The sequence below is a fragment of the Rhineura floridana genome, chromosome 5 (assembly GCF_030035675.1).
Source record: "Rhineura floridana isolate rRhiFlo1 chromosome 5, rRhiFlo1.hap2, whole genome shotgun sequence".
NCBI classification, from domain to species: domain Eukaryota; kingdom Metazoa; phylum Chordata; class Lepidosauria; order Squamata; family Rhineuridae; genus Rhineura; species Rhineura floridana.
In genome coordinates this window covers 89,557,502-89,577,431 of record NC_084484.1, presented here as the reverse complement: position 1 = coordinate 89,577,431, position 19,930 = coordinate 89,557,502, and the positions used below count along the sequence as shown (strand labels likewise).

Here is a 19,930-nt window from a genome sequence, read left to right as displayed (position 1 = left end):
CACTGAAAAGGTCCATTCTTGTGTTGCCACCCTCTAAACCTCTCATGGAGGGGGTACACAGAGAAGGGCCTCTGATGATGATTGCAGGATTCAGGTTGGTTCATATGAGGAGAGGCGGTCCTTGAGGTGTTGGGGTCCTGAGCTTTATAGGTCAAAAGGCTTTATAAATCAAAACCAGCACTTTGAATTCAGCCTGGAAACGAAATGGTGATCAGTGCAGTTGTGCCAGATTTGGTGTTATATGTTCAGACTATCCCGTTAAACAATCTGGCTGCCGAATTCTGTGCCAGTTGCAGTTTCTGAACCATCTTCAAAGGCAGCCCCATGTATAACTCATTGCAGTAGTCTACCTTAAAGGTTACCTGAGCATAAACAACAGAAGTCTGGCTGTCCCTCTCCAGATAGGGACGTCCCTGGCCACTGGCTAAAGTTGATGGAAGGCACTCTGCATAACTAAGGCCATTTGAGCAGTAATTATTATTATTATTATTATTTATTGCATTTATATACCGCCCCATAGCCAAAGCTGTCTGGACGGTTTACAACAATTAAAAACATTAAAAACAAATATACAAATTTTAAAAACACATTTTAAAAAAGCAATTTAAAAACACACGCTAAAATATCTGGGAGAAGAGGAAAGTCTTGACCTGGCTCCGAAAAGATAACAGTGTTGGCGCCAGGCACACCTCGTCAGGGGGATCATTCCATAATTTGGGGGCCACCACTGAGAAGGCCCTCTCCCTTGTCGCCATCCTCCGAGCTTCCCTTGGAGTAGGCACCTGGAGGAGGGCCTTTGATGTTGAGCGTAGTGTACGGATGGGTTCGTGTCGGGGCATCCGCCATCCGGTCAGAAGAACCACCCACTAACAGCATCTCAGTCTTGTCTGGATTGAGCCTCAGTTTATTAGCCCTCATCCAGTCCATTGTCGCAGCCAGGCACTGATTCAGCACATTGAATCCAGGAGTAATGGATCCAGGAGTACCCCCAAACTACATACCTGCTCGTTCAGAGGGAGTGTGACCCCATCCAGAGCAGGCCATATCGCATCCATCTGGTCTGGGGAACCACCATTAACAGTGTCTCAGTCTTGTCTGGATTGAGCTTTGGTTTATTGGCTCTCAACCAGTCTATTACCGAGTCAAAACACCGAACTAGCAGATCCCCTGCCACAGTTGTAGATGTAAAGGAGAAGTAAAGCTGTGCATCATCGGCATGTTGCTGACAACATCCTCCAAAATTCCAGATGATCCCTCTCAGCAGTTTCATATAAATATTAAATAGCATGGGGGATAAAATCGAACCATGCGGAACTCCACATTGAAGGTTCCACTGGGCTGACCAGCATTCCCCAAGCATCACCCTCTGAAGACAACCTTCAAAGGAGGACTGGAGCTATTGCAGAGCAGTACTGACTACCCCCAACTTGGACAGTCACTCCAGGAGAATTCCATGGTTCATGGTATCAAAAGCCACTGAGAGATCAAGGAGAATTAACAGGGACACAGTCCCCATGTTTCTCTCCTGACACAAGTCGTTTTACAGGGTGACCAAAGCAGTTTCCATGCTGAAACTGGGCCTAAACCCCAATTGAAATTGAAAGTGTTGTTTTGTGTGGGGTTTATTCCAGCAGGGGGAGCTTTAATGTTTTATTTAATGTGATATTATGGGTTATATAATATATTCTTACAATGATATTCTGGGTTAAAATGTACCAGTTATTCTATTTATTTATTTATTTATTAAAAGACCCCTTTTTACTATATTAATATATATGGTTTTTGAAAAATCGTAGTGTATTTTTTAATTACACTGGCCTGATGTACACATCACATTAAACCATTAGTTAAAACAAACTGTGGTTTAATGTGATGAGGTTCACACGGTGCTCCTCCCTTATTCCTCTTGCTGCTGTGCAGTGGACGAAACAAGCTGGTTTTGTCATTCCAACCTGGACTCTTGACTCGTTTCCTTGAAACAAACCACAAGCAGTAAGCCAAGAAAAAATCCTTGGTTACTTCTTATGGATCCATTGAAGGAGACAAACTCGCGTTCAGACATCATGACAGGCCAGTCTCTGGCTTGTTTCATCCATGGTGTGTTGGGAGCAGGGAAGAACACAAGAAAGCCTTATATTTAGTCAGACTATTGGTCCTTCTAGCTCAGCCTTGTCTACACTGACTGGCAGTGGCTCTCCAAGGTTTCAGATTAGGGTCTCTCCCAGTCATGCCTGGAGATGAAAGGGATTGAACCTGGGACCTTCTGCATGCAGAGCAGGGGCTCTATTACTGAATAAAAATTAATTATATACTAATTAAGGAATCAAATGCATTTGTTATACCAAACATAAGTGCAGAATATTCGAAACCATTTTAACATCTGTCTCAGTGCTGACTCAATAAATCTTGCTACCTTGGGCAAAGCCCAAATGGTAGCCACTCTCCATCCCTGTTTGGACTTGCTGCGCAATTTAGACACCAGTTCCTACCTTCATCTGTTTTCTGCCCACCCCCAGCCCAGTGCCATCTGAAGCAGGGCTGGCCCTGAGCTTTTTAAATTTTATTTCTTACTCTCTGGGTCTGGAAAGGTAAGTGTGAAAGTAGCTCAGACGGGTAACCCATTTCATTGAAGATAAATGTATTTCTTCTTTCTTGACCACTGTTCAGAATCCTGCATCCCAAATGCTGCATTGCTGCATGGAGAAATCTAAACATGTTTTTCTGTAACTTTAATTCCCCAGGGACATTTCTTAATTGATATACTTATCCATTGTCCCTCTCACATGTGAACCTGTGCAAGCCACATCACAGCTTCACATAGCTAGCAGTTGACTGTTTATTATCCAACCCTGAAAACAGGTATGGGGAACTTGTGGCCCTCCAGATTTATTGGACTCCAACTAGCATCAGCCCTTGTCAGCACGAGCAATGGTCAGGGAGTGTGGGAGCTGTAGTCCAGCAACATCTGAAGGACCATAGATTTTCCCATTCCTATCCTAAAATATTTAGGATGAATGATCAAAGTTATTTCCCATCTCATACCTATATATATGTCTTTTCTTAGGATAGAACGTTTATGTATATAATGGGAAATAACATTGTTAGAGAGTTCATCCCTAATATTTTAATCTGTGGTTTTGCATTTCAGTTTGTTCCTACCTACCCAGGACTTTAGTTTAAGATTATCTTGAGTTTTCTTACGCAGTCCTTGGATGCTTAAAGACTATGATTAGGATATTAATGTATGTTTTTCAGAGGGAAAGGTCTACACCTTTGGCCTTGGCCAATATGGACAGCTTGGACATGGTACATTTATTTTTGAAATGTCTACACCAAAGATTGTGGATCATATGGGGAAGCATAAAATCTGTAACATTGCCAGTGGGGAAAATCACACAGCTTTAGTAACAGGTATGTGTGCTGTTGACTCTAAAAGACATTTGCAATGTTATTCAGGCATCTTTGTGTACAATATAAAATTATTTATTTTTTAAATCTGTAAGGTCACAGAGAGATGGCTAGAACTTGTGTTATGAAATGTTTAAATAAAATTTTAACAAAGCAAGGTTTTTGGTTCACAGCAGCCTGGCAGGGATAATCTGGGGGTAAAGGCAATTTAGATGAACTGAAACTTCATGGAGTATCTTTGAGGAAAGGAATGCTTCTATTGTTTGAATCAATGGTTCCTGTTGAAGTTGCATGCAGCAGCTGGTGGGCATTTTTTGAGTTTGATGTAACCATAAGCAGAAGGGAGAACACAGAATAGTGTGTGTTTGTATTTGTGTGCAGCTCTAGGACGAGAGTAAGTGTGTCTTTTTTGGCGGGGTGGGGGAGGATATGACTATCTGAGATTTTAACAGCTACCAAATATGAAATAAGTATCGGTGGAGGTGACAAGTCCATATGAGTGTTTTGACATTTATAGTTTTGAACATGTTACATAGTAACCCGTACCTGTATATTGTTTAGTTAAAAAACAAAACACTCACCCACCAAGCATAGCATAATCTTATTACTGTCTCCTAAAAAGAAAGTCCTGGTGAATTAAGTGGGGCTTACTCCCAGGTGCGAGTGTAGTATTAAAGTGACAATTGCTTAGTTCACATACAATGGGCAAACATGGGCAAACATTTTATTTTTATGTATTTATTTAATTTATATCCCACCTTTCCTCCATGGAGTTCAAGGTAGTGTACAAACATGGTTCTTTCCCTCTCAGTCTTATCCCTACAACAACTCTATGAGGTAGATTAGGGTGAGTGACAGTGACTGGCCCAAGGTCACCCATTGAGCTTTATGGCTGAGTGGGGATTTGAACTCTGGTCTCCCAGGTCCCAGTCTGACACTCTATCCACTACACCACACTGGTCCACATGGAGGGAGCATTGGGACTGTGCTCCAGGTTTGTGTGCTCCTTCTTCCACAGTGCTCCCCTCACATTCTCTGACTTACTCCCCAGTGCAGGCAAGCCATACTTTGCAATTAACTGAACTGGGAAAACTGTGGCTTGCCTCCAATTGGAATTGGAAACCATGGTTTGAAAATGGGGTCACAATATGTAAGTGTGATTTAAGCCATTCTTATGATTGTAATGGAAATTACTGTGAACCAAGCAAGAGTATTAGTGGCAGCTGCTGAAGTGTTTAGATAGGCTTAATGATCAGCAGTCTTTTCAGAAGAGTGCTAAACCTGCCTTGTAGTATTTAGTTACTAATCTGAGTATGCATCTTAATTTAAAGAAGTCATCAAGATTGCTGAGTAAATCTTCACATTGTGCAATAAATATATCCACCAGATGTTTCTTCCTGTTCATCAGGCTTATGCTAATTTTATTTATGCATAATTAATGTAATTCAAAAAATACATGGCCATACTGCTAGCGATGGTTCTTCTGAAATCTCTTCTCCCATAGTGATATGTTTTATATATAATTTTTCTATTTTCCTTTCCCTAGTGAAACCCCTGTATTTTTTAAATTGCAACACATATTTTAGGATTTTTCCTCTTGGAATTGAAACAATTCTCTTTTCTACTTATTTTGTTGTTGCTGGCTTGTTTTCTTCATCCATTGCTTTTTATACATGGCTGTGCTATACATTAGTAAACATACTTCTCTCTCTACACAGAGAATGGCCTTATGTACACCTTTGGAGATGGACGACATGGCAAATTAGGGCTTGGAGAAGAAAATTACACTAATCAGTTTGTTCCTACATTATGTTCTAATTTTTCAAGGTTTGCTATACATTTGGTAAGGCTTCTGTTTCTTCTTGCTTATAAAGCACTATATTTTTAAATTATAGATGAGCCCTGAAGAGATTTTGTAATTCTTTTGATGACTAGTTTTATAATTTGTTTGCTTTTTCTGTTTAGTTTGAAAAATAGATTTGTATGAGTTGTTTGTTTGCGAGCAAAGACAATGAATGCTGCATTGTGTGCTCTGAAAACAGTTTGAAAGAACGTGCATCTTTTAGCAAATTTCTGAGATTCATAAGAGTCAGTTCCATACACTAAAATTTCCTTACACCTGTTGGGTTCTGGACCTGTACTCCTTGATGGCTTTTTAACATTAAGGCTGCAATCCTATGTAGGCTTACCTGGGTGCAGTTCTCATTGAAGTTAGTGGGATATGTTTCTTAGAAGGCATGCATAAAATTGCGCTTTAGGGCTCAACAAGGTAAAACCTATAATTGTGGAGGAAAGGGGGGAAAATAAAGAAATAAAACATTCTCCCTCCTTCCCCCTCTCCATACCCCCCAAGCAGGCTCACCCCCCCTTTTCCTGGAAAAGAAACATTTAGGCAGTTGTTAAACTTAGAGGAAACTGACCACAACCACTTTGGCAGGTTCCTCCTTTCTCGCTATCCCCAAACATTGAGGGGAAGGAATTAGGTTCAGAGAACACACATGATTTGGTGTGTTTTCTCTGAAAACAATTCCAGCATGGGATCAGTTAGGAGACCCACACTCTCTTTTTCTCCAAAATAATCATATTGGGGGGAGGCATCAGAAAAAGTGTTGCTTCAGGGACAGAGGGAGGGTGAATGAATTAAGCCTCTCTGAGACAATCACTTGGAAAAGCACACCATGAAAACACATGCTTTCCTGGAGACAGCTACTCATGTTCTTGTGACTTTTTAATGGTTGTGAGAGACTCCTCCCTGCTATTTTCCCCTAGGGTCTCCATGAAACCATCTCCTACCCTTCAGGACTCCCCCTGCCTCAATTTTGTGCCAGTTTTGCCCTTCCCCCACTTTCTGTCTATCTGTCTACACCCAGAGATATACATAATTAAAAAAAAATATCTTCATGTATGTAACAAAAAAAAGTTGCCACATTTAACAAGTGCTGCCAAGTTTGTTTACTTATAGTAACAATTATTCTGTTGGCTTTGTTAATCAAGAGATCTCCTGATTAACAGACTTTCCATACATTGTGGTCTTTAAAACATGGTGGCTGCTGCGACAGGTAGTGGGGACGGCTGGGTAGTGGGGAGCACATCAGAGGCAATGGCAAGGCATATTGGCAATCCAAGGATAAATGTTTTAGGCTTTGTGCCTCAGTGTCTTTGCTTTGCACTAGCACAGACATGCAGGACGTGATCCTGGTGAAAACAAACCTATAGTAGGGGTTTCTAAAAATTCAAGCTTGACTGATTTTAATTTCATGCCATTATCTTATTTCTTTTCTTTCCGTATCTGTTGTTTGTCATTTGACGTTGCCCAAAATATTATGCAAAAATTGCTTTGGAAATTATCCAATGTATGTGTTGAGGGATTGTAATTATGAAAGTTGTAACTTTATGATTATAATTATGGTTTTCTGCACCTTATAGGTCCCTTCCGCCTCTACTATTCTATGATTTTAAGTTCTGAAGACTGTACCTAATCATCAAGAATATACTTTCTGCTTCCCTACCAAGATGAATGCCTCCATTAATTCCCTCCATTGTCCTTGTATTATAGGTTGCCTGTGGTGGTTGCCACATGCTGGTTTTTGCTACACCAAGGCCTAAAGAATCAGATGAAACACATGTGCCAGACCAAAATGAACAGTGCTTGTCTACTGTAGTCTCCGAAATGGGTGGAGATGCTTTGGTAATAGATACCTTCCAGCGAACATTATCGGCACGTTTGCGGCGGAGAGAGAAGGTAAATTTAAATGTTTTTGACACACTTCAAAAAAATCGAAAGGTGTAGATGCATGCAAAATGTGTGTATATCAGGAATGTGATTTACTTTTCCCCTGGAAACTTCCCTTGAAGTCTTTATTTTACATATTATTATTATACTATAGTAGCAATTTCCCTGAAACCTTTGCGCTGAAATTATACAGCCACGAGAGTGGCTGTATACTGTAGCCAGTATGGGTTTTTCACATTCTGCAATGTTAAATTGAAAATACCCTCCCATGCCATTCTGATGCTTCCCATACGCTCATTTCAAAACAAAACGTTACAAAACTTATACTTCTGAACTCAGAAACGCTTGCTTAACAACCATGTAAATTTTAATGGCGTTACACAAAACAGTCAGAGAGAATAGAGAGTTCAAAGTCTAAAAAGAGAGAAAAAACCCCAGAGCCCTTGTGAACTTTTTTCTCTGAGAGTTCTCATAATCTGTTGAAATTCATTAAAAATCAGCCATGTTCACAGAGTACCTGTAATCCTAATACTGACGTTGCAACATACTCTGACCTTCATCTTCTGCAGTTTAAAAGTTAAAAAAATGCCTGGCTGATTTTTAATTAATTTAATAAATTTTGGCTGGCACCCTATGATAATGTGGGGCATGCTCAGTAAGAACCACCTGTCAGAGTTCTAAAAGCCAGACTCAGAGCTGCTGGGCTTCCCTAATCAGGAGGCCACACCCACACCAGATTTTGATTTCACTTGACACAGTCATGGCTTCCTCAGAGAATCATGGGAAGTGTAGTTTGTGAAGGGTGCTGAGAGGAGACTCCTATACCACTGAGAGAGCTCCAGTGGCCAGTCAGCCACTCTGAAGGTCTGTGAGGGGAACAGGGCGTCTCCTAGCAACTCTCAGCACCCTTCACTAACTACATTTCCCAGGATTCTTTGAGAGAAGCCGTGAATGTCCAAAGTGAAAGAAAGGCCTGGTGTGGATGTGGCCAGGGACATCTTTGGTTTAAATTTGGGTGGGAGGCTACATGTGCCTGCTGTAGAATAAAAAGGTGGGGGAAAGCCTGAAAAAGAATGATACTGTTCACAATGTTTTCCTTTTGGAAAGGAAAGGGACTTCCCTTCTGCCCAGTGCTCACCATCCCAATCTCCTCCCCCTCCCCTCCCTGCCCCTTCCCTGGCTCAGTGTTGGACTATGAGTTGGGAGACCAGGGTTCGAATCCCCACACAGCCATGAAGCTGACTGGGTGACCTTGGGTCAGTCACTGCCTCTCAGCCTCAGAGGAAGGCAATGGTGAAACCACCTCTGAATACCATTTACCATGAAAACCCTATTCAAAGAGTCGCCATAGGTGGGGATCGACTTGAAGGCAGTCCATTTCCATTTTCAAACATGATTGCATAGAAATAAATCCCATTGAACTCAAAAAGTATGCAAAGGACCAAACCCTCCCTCCCTTCTCCTCCCTCCCTTCTCCTCCCTCCTATCCCCCCTCTTGCCCCTTCCCTCCCCCTTCCTTTGCCCCTTCCTACCCATCCCCTTCCCCCTCCTCTTCCTCCTCCCCATGGTCAGTTTTACCTATCTTAAGCATGACTGCACAGAAGTAAATACCATTGAACTCTATAAGCATGCGATTAATCAAACCTGCCCTCCCCTCCCTCTTCCTTTGCCCCCCTCCAATACGCTCCTTCCCACTCCCTCTCCTCCTCCCCCATGGTCAGGTTTTCCTATCCTAACCAAGATTGCATAGGAGTAAATCCCATTGAACTCAGTAAGCATGCAAATGATCAGACCTGCTTTTCCCCTCCTTCCCCTCTCCTCTCCCTTCCTCCTCCCCTCCCCTCTTCCTTATTCCTCCTCCCCTGCCCACTCCAGCCCTCCCTCCCTCCCCCCCAGTCAGTTTTACCTATCCTAAGCATGATTGCACGGGAGTAAATTGCGCTGAATTCAATAAATATGCAAATGATCAAACCTGTTCTCCACCCCTCCTCCTCCTGCCTGCTCCCCTCCCAGTCCTCCCCTCTGTAAATATAACTTTGGGAAAAAGAGGAATGGGTAAATCCCATAACACCTTTGTGCACTCTCTGCCTGCTCGCTGACATAATGATCACACCCAGTTGCTATGCAGATCATCATTGTGGCATTACAGGCTGCATATGCACAAGACCAAGAGACCCACTATGAAACACTTGGAGAATCCGTGCTGTACTTTCAGTATTAAAATCTCCAGGCAGCTGCACAACAGACTACTGAGGACTAAGTTCTGAGATGGTAAACCTCCCTAGCAATTTTTTAATTGAAGGATGGTATGAATGTATCTAAAATAAATTAAATCGACAATCAAGTTTCTGTGCTGCTATCTGTAGTTGACTACTTATTTTTCCTTTATTATTTCTATTTTTAACTAAACAATAGATTTAAAAGCCTCTACTCACAGCCTTGCATTTTTACTTAAACATACAGTTTGAACTTATTATATCCTTGGATATGTATTTCCAAGAAAAGTGCAGCTTATAAATACTTTAATAAAGAAAGAAATATTTTCATCTGTCCTCAATGACCAATGCATATTGTCCTGGAGATGATTTCAGGACTTCAAGCAGTACTGGACTATGGGTAGATTCAAAGAGAGTAGCGCTTAGTCTGGAGAAATGAAAAGCAAACACTTCCCTCAACTTACACCCAATGCGTCACTGTCCTGTATTGGTTACCTTGAAGTGACTTGAAAACTGCTGTGCTTTCTTTTTATCCTTTCACAAGGACAAATCACCAGAACAGTTCAGTCGATTGGTACGAACACTTCCTCCACTTGGAGAAGGTTCTCTAAAGCCTATATCGTATGTCATCAGCAACACTGTTCCCCCTGGTGTACCCAGATCAAACCTTCTTGACTTGGTTGTAGCTGATAGAAGTAAAGATACTGAATCCGCTTTGGGCTGTGAAACAGGTAAACTAATTTTTTATCAGTTTCTGTTGTGTCCCTATAAATACATTGTGCTTGTTGAACATCAAGGGTCCTTAGAACTGCAATGTGATTGTTGCTTAGAATCTCACCTGCTGATTGAGTAATCACTTATGATAGTGGATGATATAAGGACTGGACAAGTGCAATAAGTTCCTCTAGATCTGACATCACTAAGTCTTGGGCTGGGTTATCTCAATAGAAATCTTTTATTTCCAACATGCCTCATTTATCTGTCACTGTAAACATAGGGCGGTATTCAACTAACTTTTTGTGCTAGCACTAGAATTAGCACTAGTGCAATGGGGTTTCCTCTCTCTTCTCCCTTTGTTCACCCCATGCAATGTACCTCCAAAACAGATCTAGGGGATGCAGAGAGCGGGGAGGAGAGGGGGAGATAATTCCTTCATGCAAGGAGAAATCCATGCGGTGACCTTAGCACTATGTTGAATACAACCTATAGTTAATAGTGTACTGTGAATGTGCCAATCTGAGCCACTGTTAGTGTGCAGAAGAAACCACCATCCCTGGCTGAGCGCTATGTCCAGACCAGAGATTGTTGTTTGCTTTGCTCTAAACAAATCACAATCTGTACCTGATGTTTGTTTTTGGCTTACAAATCATGGTTTGAGTGAAGCAAACCACAGTATCTGGTACGGACATAACACAAAGCCAGGCATTGTGTGTGCAACTGGGAAGGAGCAAATTGGCCCAGATTTGTGTGTTCTTGGTAAACCATTAACTATGGTTAATCCTGACATATGAACTGAGTCTATGTGATTTATAGAAATGTTAGAATCTTAGCAGGAAATCTGATTAAGTTGTATATTTGCTCTCTACCGTTTTTACGGAATACATTTTAATTGCAATGGCTTGTAGCTAATGCAAATAAAGGATTTAAAAATTTAAGGCAAAACTGGACATAACATGAGAGATTTGTGAGCAGAATGTCCATGCTTGCTTGCTTAATGTTTATAGCAACTATGGGGACAGGATGCTGTACTGATTGAGACTGCTGTGCTTGGGGAGAAGAATTAACCCTTCTCCATCCTGTTTTCCCAATTAAAGTAGCACTTCCATTTCCATAAGCTGCTGTTTGTCCCATAGGGTAAGCAGAATATACAGGCATCATCATGGAAAGGGAACTCATTTTTTCTTTTATTGTACTTCTCCTGCCATTTGGGACTCCCAGGAATCTTTTTCAATAATTATATGAATATGCAGACTTCCTTATCTTAAAAAAAATGTTTTACTTTACATCTTGTATTGTGTTTTAAAGAAGATAAGAAAGAGAACAATGATGCAGAAGAGAGTTCAACAGAGGGAGATTCAGATGAAAATGAGGATAAAACCCTTGGGGACACCACAGATGTCTTGAATATGGTAATGAAGTTACTAGTGATTGTACTTATACTTTGAAGAGGCCTGTGGAAAAGGTATAGCTGTTTTCCTTATTTATCATATGGAGTATCCAGAAGATTCAGCTGTATCAAAATGCATCTTTTGACCTGTGGCACCTGTTAGGATTGTAAGTAGAGTCTCATTGGCCCTTGGCTTTTTTAGAATGGTGGCTGACTCCACCTCTTTGTTTCCCTTGTATGAACAACAAACATTTCAGATTACAACAGGTATATGTTGCTTTTAATATGCAAAGTGCTTTGTAATCTATCTTGCCCCAAGATACTCTCCACAAGAGCATCCTGGCTCATGTTGTCTTAGCGCTTTTAAAATGGGCATTGGTGGCTGTTCCCAACCCTCCTTGCTCCTATTTCCACTTCTCAGGCCATCCCCTTATCTGTCCTGCTGTATTCATTAAAACTCCAAAGTATATAGGTTTTCTGCTAAAAACAGTTAACTATTAATCCTTTCAATGCCTCTTTGCCTATAGTGAAATTAATAGGAACATATGAAATGGCCTTATACCAAGTCAGTCAATTGGTCCATCTAATTCAGCATTAAAATGTAGCACAGATGGGGAACATGTGACCCAAATTTGGCCTGAACCACTGGGCAAGAGAAACAACTGGGCAAGAGACTTTGTCAGGTGGGCAAGGCAACCCACCTCTCAATCATCCTACATCATACTGATGTCAGATGATTGACAGGTAGATTGTTGCACCCACCTGTCAAAACTGGCCTGTGGGAGGTGGGGGGCAGATAGTGATCTGGCCTGCTGGGCCAAAAAGGTTTCCCACCCCTGTTTATATAGCAGTGGCTCTCCAGGGTTTCAGGCAGGAGTCTTTCACTGTCCTCCCTGGACTGCATCTGGGATCTTTTGCATGCAAAGCATGTGCTCTGCCACTGAGTTAGAGTACATCACTTTTGAAGGGCTTTAAGTATATGATTATATTAAAAATATTATTGTAACATTTATTTATTTGATATAGGGAATTATATCCTGGCTTCTGTGCCAGGATGCTGTTCGGAATCTAGGATTTCCTTGGTATATATATTCTTGGGGAATATTTTCTGTCTCAACACAGTGAAAGTTACATTTGGAATTGGTAAGAGAATTGTGTCACCCTTTTACCTTTAAGATTAGAAAATGGGTGGCATTTGTTCAGGAAACACTGAATTGGCTTGCCGTCTCTTCTTCTGCTCTCTGCACTATTTCCATACTGAGAAAAATAATTAAAATAAAATAAAAATATTGAAAGTATAAAAAAATTAAAGAAAAAATATGAATACTACAAACAACAATGTTCAGAGGCACATTTTACCAAATTCTTCCAAGCAGGAAGTAGATTTGACTGTGAAAGACCCACCCAAATTGTATTTGAATTTTTACACATTTGTAGGGCAATACAATATCTCAGAGAGGAGGTCAGGTCTCTTTCTCCACTTTATGCATTCACTGTAACTACCCAATTTCCCTGCTTTTTGAAGTTTGATAGAAATATTTGATGGCTATAGGTACGTTCTTAAACTGCAAAGGTTTTTTGCCTATTAATGAATATATCCATTTATTAAGGAACATTTACTGTGATTACTTTGTGATAACTAAAGATATAGTTGCTCTTGAGAAATAATCACTTGTCTAAAAGACATGCAATGGTAGGTGACTGCCTGCGAATAGGAAAGTTTTCCATAGGAGGTGGGCCAGCACTGCGGGTAATAGTGCCACCTATCGTGCGAAGGCAAGAATGTTTTTGAAGTCAAGACTAGGGACGTCAGGCCCCTCCCACTCTCCAGTTCATTCTTGCCTCGTACAAACAAGATTGGATCTATAACATAGCAAGTAGCTTTTAGCTAAGTTTCGTGTATTTGTCTGTTCATTTGTCTTCAAGTCCTTCCTTTCCCTGTTTGTGTTTAACTTTCCATTTAAGTTTGAGGGTCCCCACAGAGACCGCAGCTGCGGTTCTCTTCGTTTCTGTCCGCTTTTTATTAAGCTTATTTCCCTTACTTGTTTGAGGCTTGTTTGAGGGTCCCCTCAGAGACCGCGGCTGCGGTTCTCTTCGTTTTTGTCTGCTTTTGAGCTTCCCCCTGGCTCTGTTGCATCCATCGGGAGCTCGCGGCTCTATTTTTTCCTGTGCTGGGCTGTCTCAAGCAGTGCTCTGAGGAGCTCTTGGAGAGACTGCGGCTGCGGTTCTCTCCCAGGCGGGAGCTTGCGGCTGCGGCTTCCTGCCCTCTCTTTCTCCCTCTCTCTCCGTGACTTTAATTTTCGCCGCGGAGAGCTCTTTACTCGGCGGCGACAGCGGCTTCCCTCCTGCTGCCTTTCCCGACACAGGCTTCTCTCGGCAGTCTCCTTTTGGGGTTTTTTAGAGCCGCAAGTGCGACTATCGACCCCACGCCTCCCCCTGCGAGACTGTGCTGGGCAGCCCTTCCCCCAGTTCGTTACCAGTCGGCCGCCATTGCTTCTTCCCCCTCCGCCATTTTCGGATCATTTTTTCCCGCTCTTTTTTCCGGGCGCCATTTTTGTTGAATTCAAATTTCCCGCCTTTTTTGTTAACCCTTTATTAACCAACGGATACCTTCCCTGCAGGTTATCTGTATGTGTGTTGTATGTGTGTTGTAGACAGACTTACAGGGCTTCCTTACACACAAATTTACAGTGGCTGACTTGTACTAAATTTGAATTATATTCAGTACCATCAAGGCTGGAGCTTTAATATCAGTGGCTGACTTGTAATAAATTTGAATTATATTCAGTATTATCAAGGCTGGAGCTTTAATATCAGTGGCTGACTTGTACTAAGTTTGAATTATATTCAGTATCAGCAAGGCTGGAGCTTTAATATCAGTGGCTGACTTGTACTAAATCTGAATTATATTCAGTACATCCTGCCCCCTCTGTGGCCATGTACCACGCCTGAAATCCAGCCTACAGCACTAATCTGAACTATATTTTGTACATCCTGCCCCCTCTGTGGCCGTGTACCAAGCCTAAAATACAGTCTATATTATACTAACGCTGATACCACAGTGCATCCTGCCCCCTCTGTGGCCGTGCACTTAGCCATCTGCCAGTGTATTCTACCCCCTCTGTGGTCGTACACTGTGCCAGTTCGGGTCTTTACATCCTGCCCCCTCTGTGGCCGTGTACTGCACCCAAGTTAATATAAGATGGCAGAACACCCAGACATGTCGCAATCAGCCAATATGATACCAGATCAGCCAGACATGTCACAAACAGCCAAGCCACAATATTCTAAGGCGACTAAGTCTAAGCATGTTAAAGCACTGGCTAAGACAAAACATCTTTCCAGCCATAGCAAACCAAAGCGTCCACGCTATGACTCTGTGCCAACCACCGCCACCACCACAGCAACTCAGGCACACATAAGCGATATATTTCATTCCCCTGCTGCTTCCTCTGACGAGGAGGATTTTGCTGGCTTTCCCACTCAGTTTTCACATAACCAGCCTCCCTCTGTTTTACCGCCCCAAACATCTGCTCCAATACCTACTCAGGCACAAACATCTGCCACAACCGGGCTGCAGCTGTCCCCTGATTTCCTCTCCCAACTTCAAGCCTTGCTGGCATTTTTCACCCAAATGCAGTCACTACCACAAGTTCCTGCCATACCTCAACTGAACATGGACCAACGTGCGTGTCATGAAGCTCATCCTTCCTGCTCACCAAATCCCTTTGATGTAGCCAGAGGCAGATGTATTGATGAAGCCTCGTATGCGGAGGAGTCAACCTTCACTGACCACGTTGAAGGAGATGACTGGAGCGACTATTCAGATCATGAGGAGGATACATCGTATCGTTTGTTTAATGCCTCAGACTATCAGCCCCTGGCACGCAGGGTAGTTAATACCCTTGGTCTCCAGACTGCACCTTCAACTTCTTCCACCCCAGCCATCAAAGGGGCCAAGGTTCTCAAATCCCCTGCACCTATTGAACACTACATCCCGGTGCCGGACCCAATTGCCAAATTGGCCTCTGAAGAATGGGCTCACCCATTTCAATCTCGCCGCTTCAAGAACCTGGCTGACAGGCTTTACGCCCTAGCTCCGGACTTTGCCACCAAGTTAGACGTCCCTGGCATAGACGAACCAATCGCTCGCCTCGTTTCACAATCTCTTTTGCCCAGGGAAGGGGAATCCCAACTAAAGGACACTACTGAGCGTCGAATAGACTTCGCCCTCCGCAAAAATCACGAGGCCACTGCCCTCTCCATGCGTGCCTCCGCTTCAGCCTCCATTTTCTCCAGAGCAGCTATGATGTGGCTGGATGATCTTCTAGAGGACACTAACCCTGATCCTGTCGCCCTCAGAAGGTCACTGATAAAGTTGCGTAAGACAGCAGCTTTTGTGGCCGATGCCACCTTGGATGCTACTCAATTGGGGGCACGAGCCATGACAGCTCAGATAGTCGCGCGACGGACCCTCTGGCTTCACCACTGGCAGGCTGATTCAGCGGCCAGAATGAATCTGTCCAGGGCTCCTTACTCCGGATCTTTACTCTTCGGTGAGGAAGCTCTAAAGGCAGTGCTGGTTGATCCCAAAGACGCCCACAAACCGGTTCTGGCCACTGTCAAGAACATCGACCACAGGCCTTTCAGGCGATTCCCTTCCTTCCGTACTAACCAGCCCTTTCGAGGAACGCGGCCAGGAGGACGAGGCCGCGACTTCAGATCCTATGACCCCACTTTATTCAGGGGCTCCTGGAACCGACGCTTCCATGGCAGAGGTCAGTATCAAGGGCGCAGGGGCAACTCATCGTCCTCATATAGGGGAGGTCCTCGCCAACGCAAGCAGTATTAACACACTGCCCATAGGTGGCAGATTACTTCATTTTGGAGACCGTTGGCTGCACCTCACTACGGTCTCCTGGATCAGGGAGCTTTTCAGTCATGGCTATGCCATAGAGTTTTGGGCAATCCCATCAGACAGATTCCATCCGTCCCCTTGCCCAAGGGCACGAGCCAGGCACAGAATCATGCAGACAGCTATACAACACCTCTTGGACATAGCGGCAATAGAGCCAGTCCCCACAACTGAGAGGTCGGAAGGGGTGTACTCCCTCCTATTTGCTGTGCCAAAACGAGATTTATCATGGAGGGCGGTATTGGACCTCAAGTTTGTCAACCGTTTTGTAACATATCGCAGGTTCAAAATGGAATCACTCCACTCCATTACGGAGAGTCTGCATGAAAGAGACTTCCTGGCTTCTATCGACCTTAAGGAAGCGTATCTCCATGTGCCCATTTGCATAGCCCACAGAAAGTTTCTTCGGTTTGCTTTTGGCCACCAGCACTTTCAATATAGAGCGATGCCATTCGGCCTCTCCTCTGCTCCAAGAGTGTTTACCAAAGTGCTACTCATCCTAGTGGCTTATCTCCGGACCCAAGGGGTTCATCTCTACCCATATCTGGATGATCTGCTAATACGGGCCAAGTCTGAGGAGCTGGCTCATCATCATTTAACGATCACCCTCAATGTTTTGCAGGCCTACGGCTGGCTTGTCAACTTCAACAAAAGCCATCTCCAACCAACCCAACGCCTACTACATCTAGGGGCTATGTTGGACACCCTGAAGGCAATGGCCTTCTTGGCTCCAGATCGCATCACTGCCATCACAAGCATCGCAAGGTCCCTGATGCAACAAACATCCGCAGACGTCATGCTTCTCGCCAGAGCGCTCGGGATGTTCATCTCTACAATCCACATTGTGCCATGGGCTCGAGCCCACACTCGGCACCTTCAATGGACTCTGTTGCCATTTCAACAGGACATTGCCAGCTCCAACCATCGCAAAGTTCGTTTGAGCCCCTCACTGCGCCTCTCCTTCCGCTGGTGGACCAAGGTTCAACACCTCTCCAAGGGCACGTCGTTCAGAGAACCCCGCAGAACCGTCGTAACCACAGATGCCAGCCTCATCGGTTGGGGAGCCCACTGCAACTCCCAGTACGTTCAGGGGGTTTGGTCCACCGCAGAGCAAACTCAAAGCATCAACTGGCTGGAGCTAAAGGCTGTCCACTTAGCTCTACGTCATTTTCAGTCTCTGTTCCCTTTGGACCATGTGCTCATTCGAACAGACAACACGTGTGTCAATTCACATTTGAACAGACAGGGGGGCACCAGGTCTTGTCCTCTGCAGGACTTAGCATCCCTCATCTTTGTCTGAGCAGAACAACATCTACAATCCCTGAAAGCAGAATATCTCAGAGGGATTTGGAATGTGACAGCAGACTGGCTCAGCAGACAACAGGTCTTTCCGGGAGAATGGAAACTTCATCCAGCCATTTTCCATCGTTTCCAGTGTCGGTTCGGCGTCCTCTCAGTCGACCTGTTTGCTTCCAGTCGCAATTGCCAGCTTCCCAGGTACCTTGCCCGATACCTGGATTCAACAGCGGAAGCAATGGATGCTCTGACAATACCGTAGCCAGACGGTCTCTTGTACGCCTTTCCTCCCATACCATTGTTAGCCAAAACCTTGAGGAAGGCACGAACCGAGAGGGCACAGCTGGTTCTGATAGCACCATTTTGGCCACGCCGACCGTGGTTCTCAGATCTTCTGGCAATGTCAATGATGGATCCTTGGACACTTCCAGTAACGCCAGACCTCCTATCCCAGGGTCCAGTACTGCACCAGGACCCTACTTGGCTCAATCTAACAGCGTGGCTTTTGAACGGGGACATTTGAGGTCAGCTGGACTGTCTGACGCTGTGATTGATATTATTTTGGCCTCGAGAAGACCATCTACCACTCGTATTTATCAACATACCTGGGTGGCTTTCTCCAAGTGGTGTCAGTCCCACCACCACGATCCATCCCAGGCCACTGTGCATCAGGTGCTGCAATTTCTCCATAGCGGCTTTATGATGGGACTTCGACCCAACACTCTACGTCGACATGCGTCCACTCTGTCGTCCATTCTCTCAGTTTCCTCTCCTGGAGATTATATTTCCTCACATCCGTTCATCAAACGTTTTTTGAGGGGAGTCGCCCTATGCTCTCCGGCTGTTGTCCATCGGTTCCCCTCATGGAGTTTGCTGAAAGTTCTGCAGGCTTTGCAACGCCCTCCGTTTGAACCCATCAGGACTGTGCCCCTACGTATGCTGTCCTTCAAGGTCTTGTTTCTGATCGCAATCACATCTGCCAGACACGTTTCGGAGTTGGGCGCATTGTCTTCTGCTCGACACCTCTGCGTCTTCCATAAGGACTCTTTTGTGCTGAAGACTGATCCTTCCTTCCGTCCCAAGGTCGATTCAGTTTTTCATTGCAACCAGGACATTGTTTTGCCTTCCTTTTGCCCGAATCCTACCCATCCTCTCGAGAAGGCTTGGCATTCGTTAGATGTCCGGAGGGCTCTCAAGACCTACCTGTCTAGGACCCAAGAGATTCGACGAACGGAGTCTCTGTTTGTATCCTTTCATCCAAGGTCTATGGGGCATAAAGTATCCAATTCTACCTTATCCCGTTGGTTAAGGGCATGCATTACTTTAGCATATGAGTCCCTGAAGCTGTCAGTTCCAGCTAGTATAACGGCTCATTCTACCAGGTCAGCTGCCACTTCGGCTGCTTTTGCCACTAATGCTCCTGTTGCCGATATTTGTAGGGCTGCAGTCTGGTCTACCCCACACTCGTTTATAAGGCATTATAAAATTGATCGTTATGCCTCTGCTGACGCATCTTTCGGCAGACGAGTGTTGCAACAGGTTCTTAATGAGGATTAACACGTGGGTGGTCCCTCCCTGTATGGGCTGCTTTGGTACATTCCGCAGTGATGGCCCACCTCCTATGGAAAATGTACCATTGGTCTCACCTGAAAGGTGATTTTCATAGGAGTGGGCCATCACGACCCTCCCAGTTGGAGGATGACTAGAGATTTTATAAATGGGTTACATGTTATTGTTATGCTATTATATTTAAATGCAAGAGTGAAGTCAAGACTTTTAGTTCTGTTATGTAGTTATGTTAGAGTCATGTTGTTATGCATGTGACTATTATGTTATTTTCCTGGCGGGCCTGTTGGCCTTGTTCTTGTATTTTTAGATATCTCTTTTTAGACTCGCTACGAATGAACTGGAGAGTGGGAGGGGCCTGATGCCCCTAGTCTTGACTTCAAAAACATTCTTGCCTTCGCACGATAGGTGGAACTATTACCCGCAGTGATGGCCCACTCCTATGAAAATCACCTTTCAGGTGAGACCAATGGTACATTTTACATGAAATGTATACCTGCATTTAAATCAGTATCCTGGTTTTTTTACTATACTCGTGATTTTAGATGTGTTGAATCCCAGCTAGGTTTTGTATCATAAAATGGTTTAATGTGGACATAATGCTAAACTATAATTTAGTGTTTCCTGAATGCTTCTGCAATTACCCCTCCCCTCCTTCAGCATGATACAGCAAGATCAGAAGCTTTTTC

The 19,930-nt window shown here is 43.9% G+C and overlaps 1 protein-coding gene across 5 annotated transcripts in view; it reads left to right on the top strand.

The window, feature by feature from the left end:
- The window catches only part of RPGR (retinitis pigmentosa GTPase regulator), a 67,469-nt gene that overhangs the window by 16,963 nt on the left and 30,576 nt on the right, over positions 1 to 19,930 (top strand). For 4 of the 5 annotated variants that reach the window (XM_061627415.1, XM_061627413.1, XM_061627416.1 and 1 more), the window contains 5 exons: positions 3,256 to 3,411; positions 5,127 to 5,251; positions 6,965 to 7,150; positions 9,902 to 10,088; positions 11,383 to 11,486. In XM_061627415.1, coding sequence (XP_061483399.1) covers positions 3,256 to 3,411; positions 5,127 to 5,251; positions 6,965 to 7,150; positions 9,902 to 10,088; positions 11,383 to 11,486 — 758 coding nt within the window. The remainder of the gene's footprint in view (positions 1 to 3,255; positions 3,412 to 5,126; positions 5,252 to 6,964; positions 7,151 to 9,901; positions 10,089 to 11,382; positions 11,487 to 19,930) is intronic. The other variant, XM_061627414.1, reaches the window with a different exon arrangement.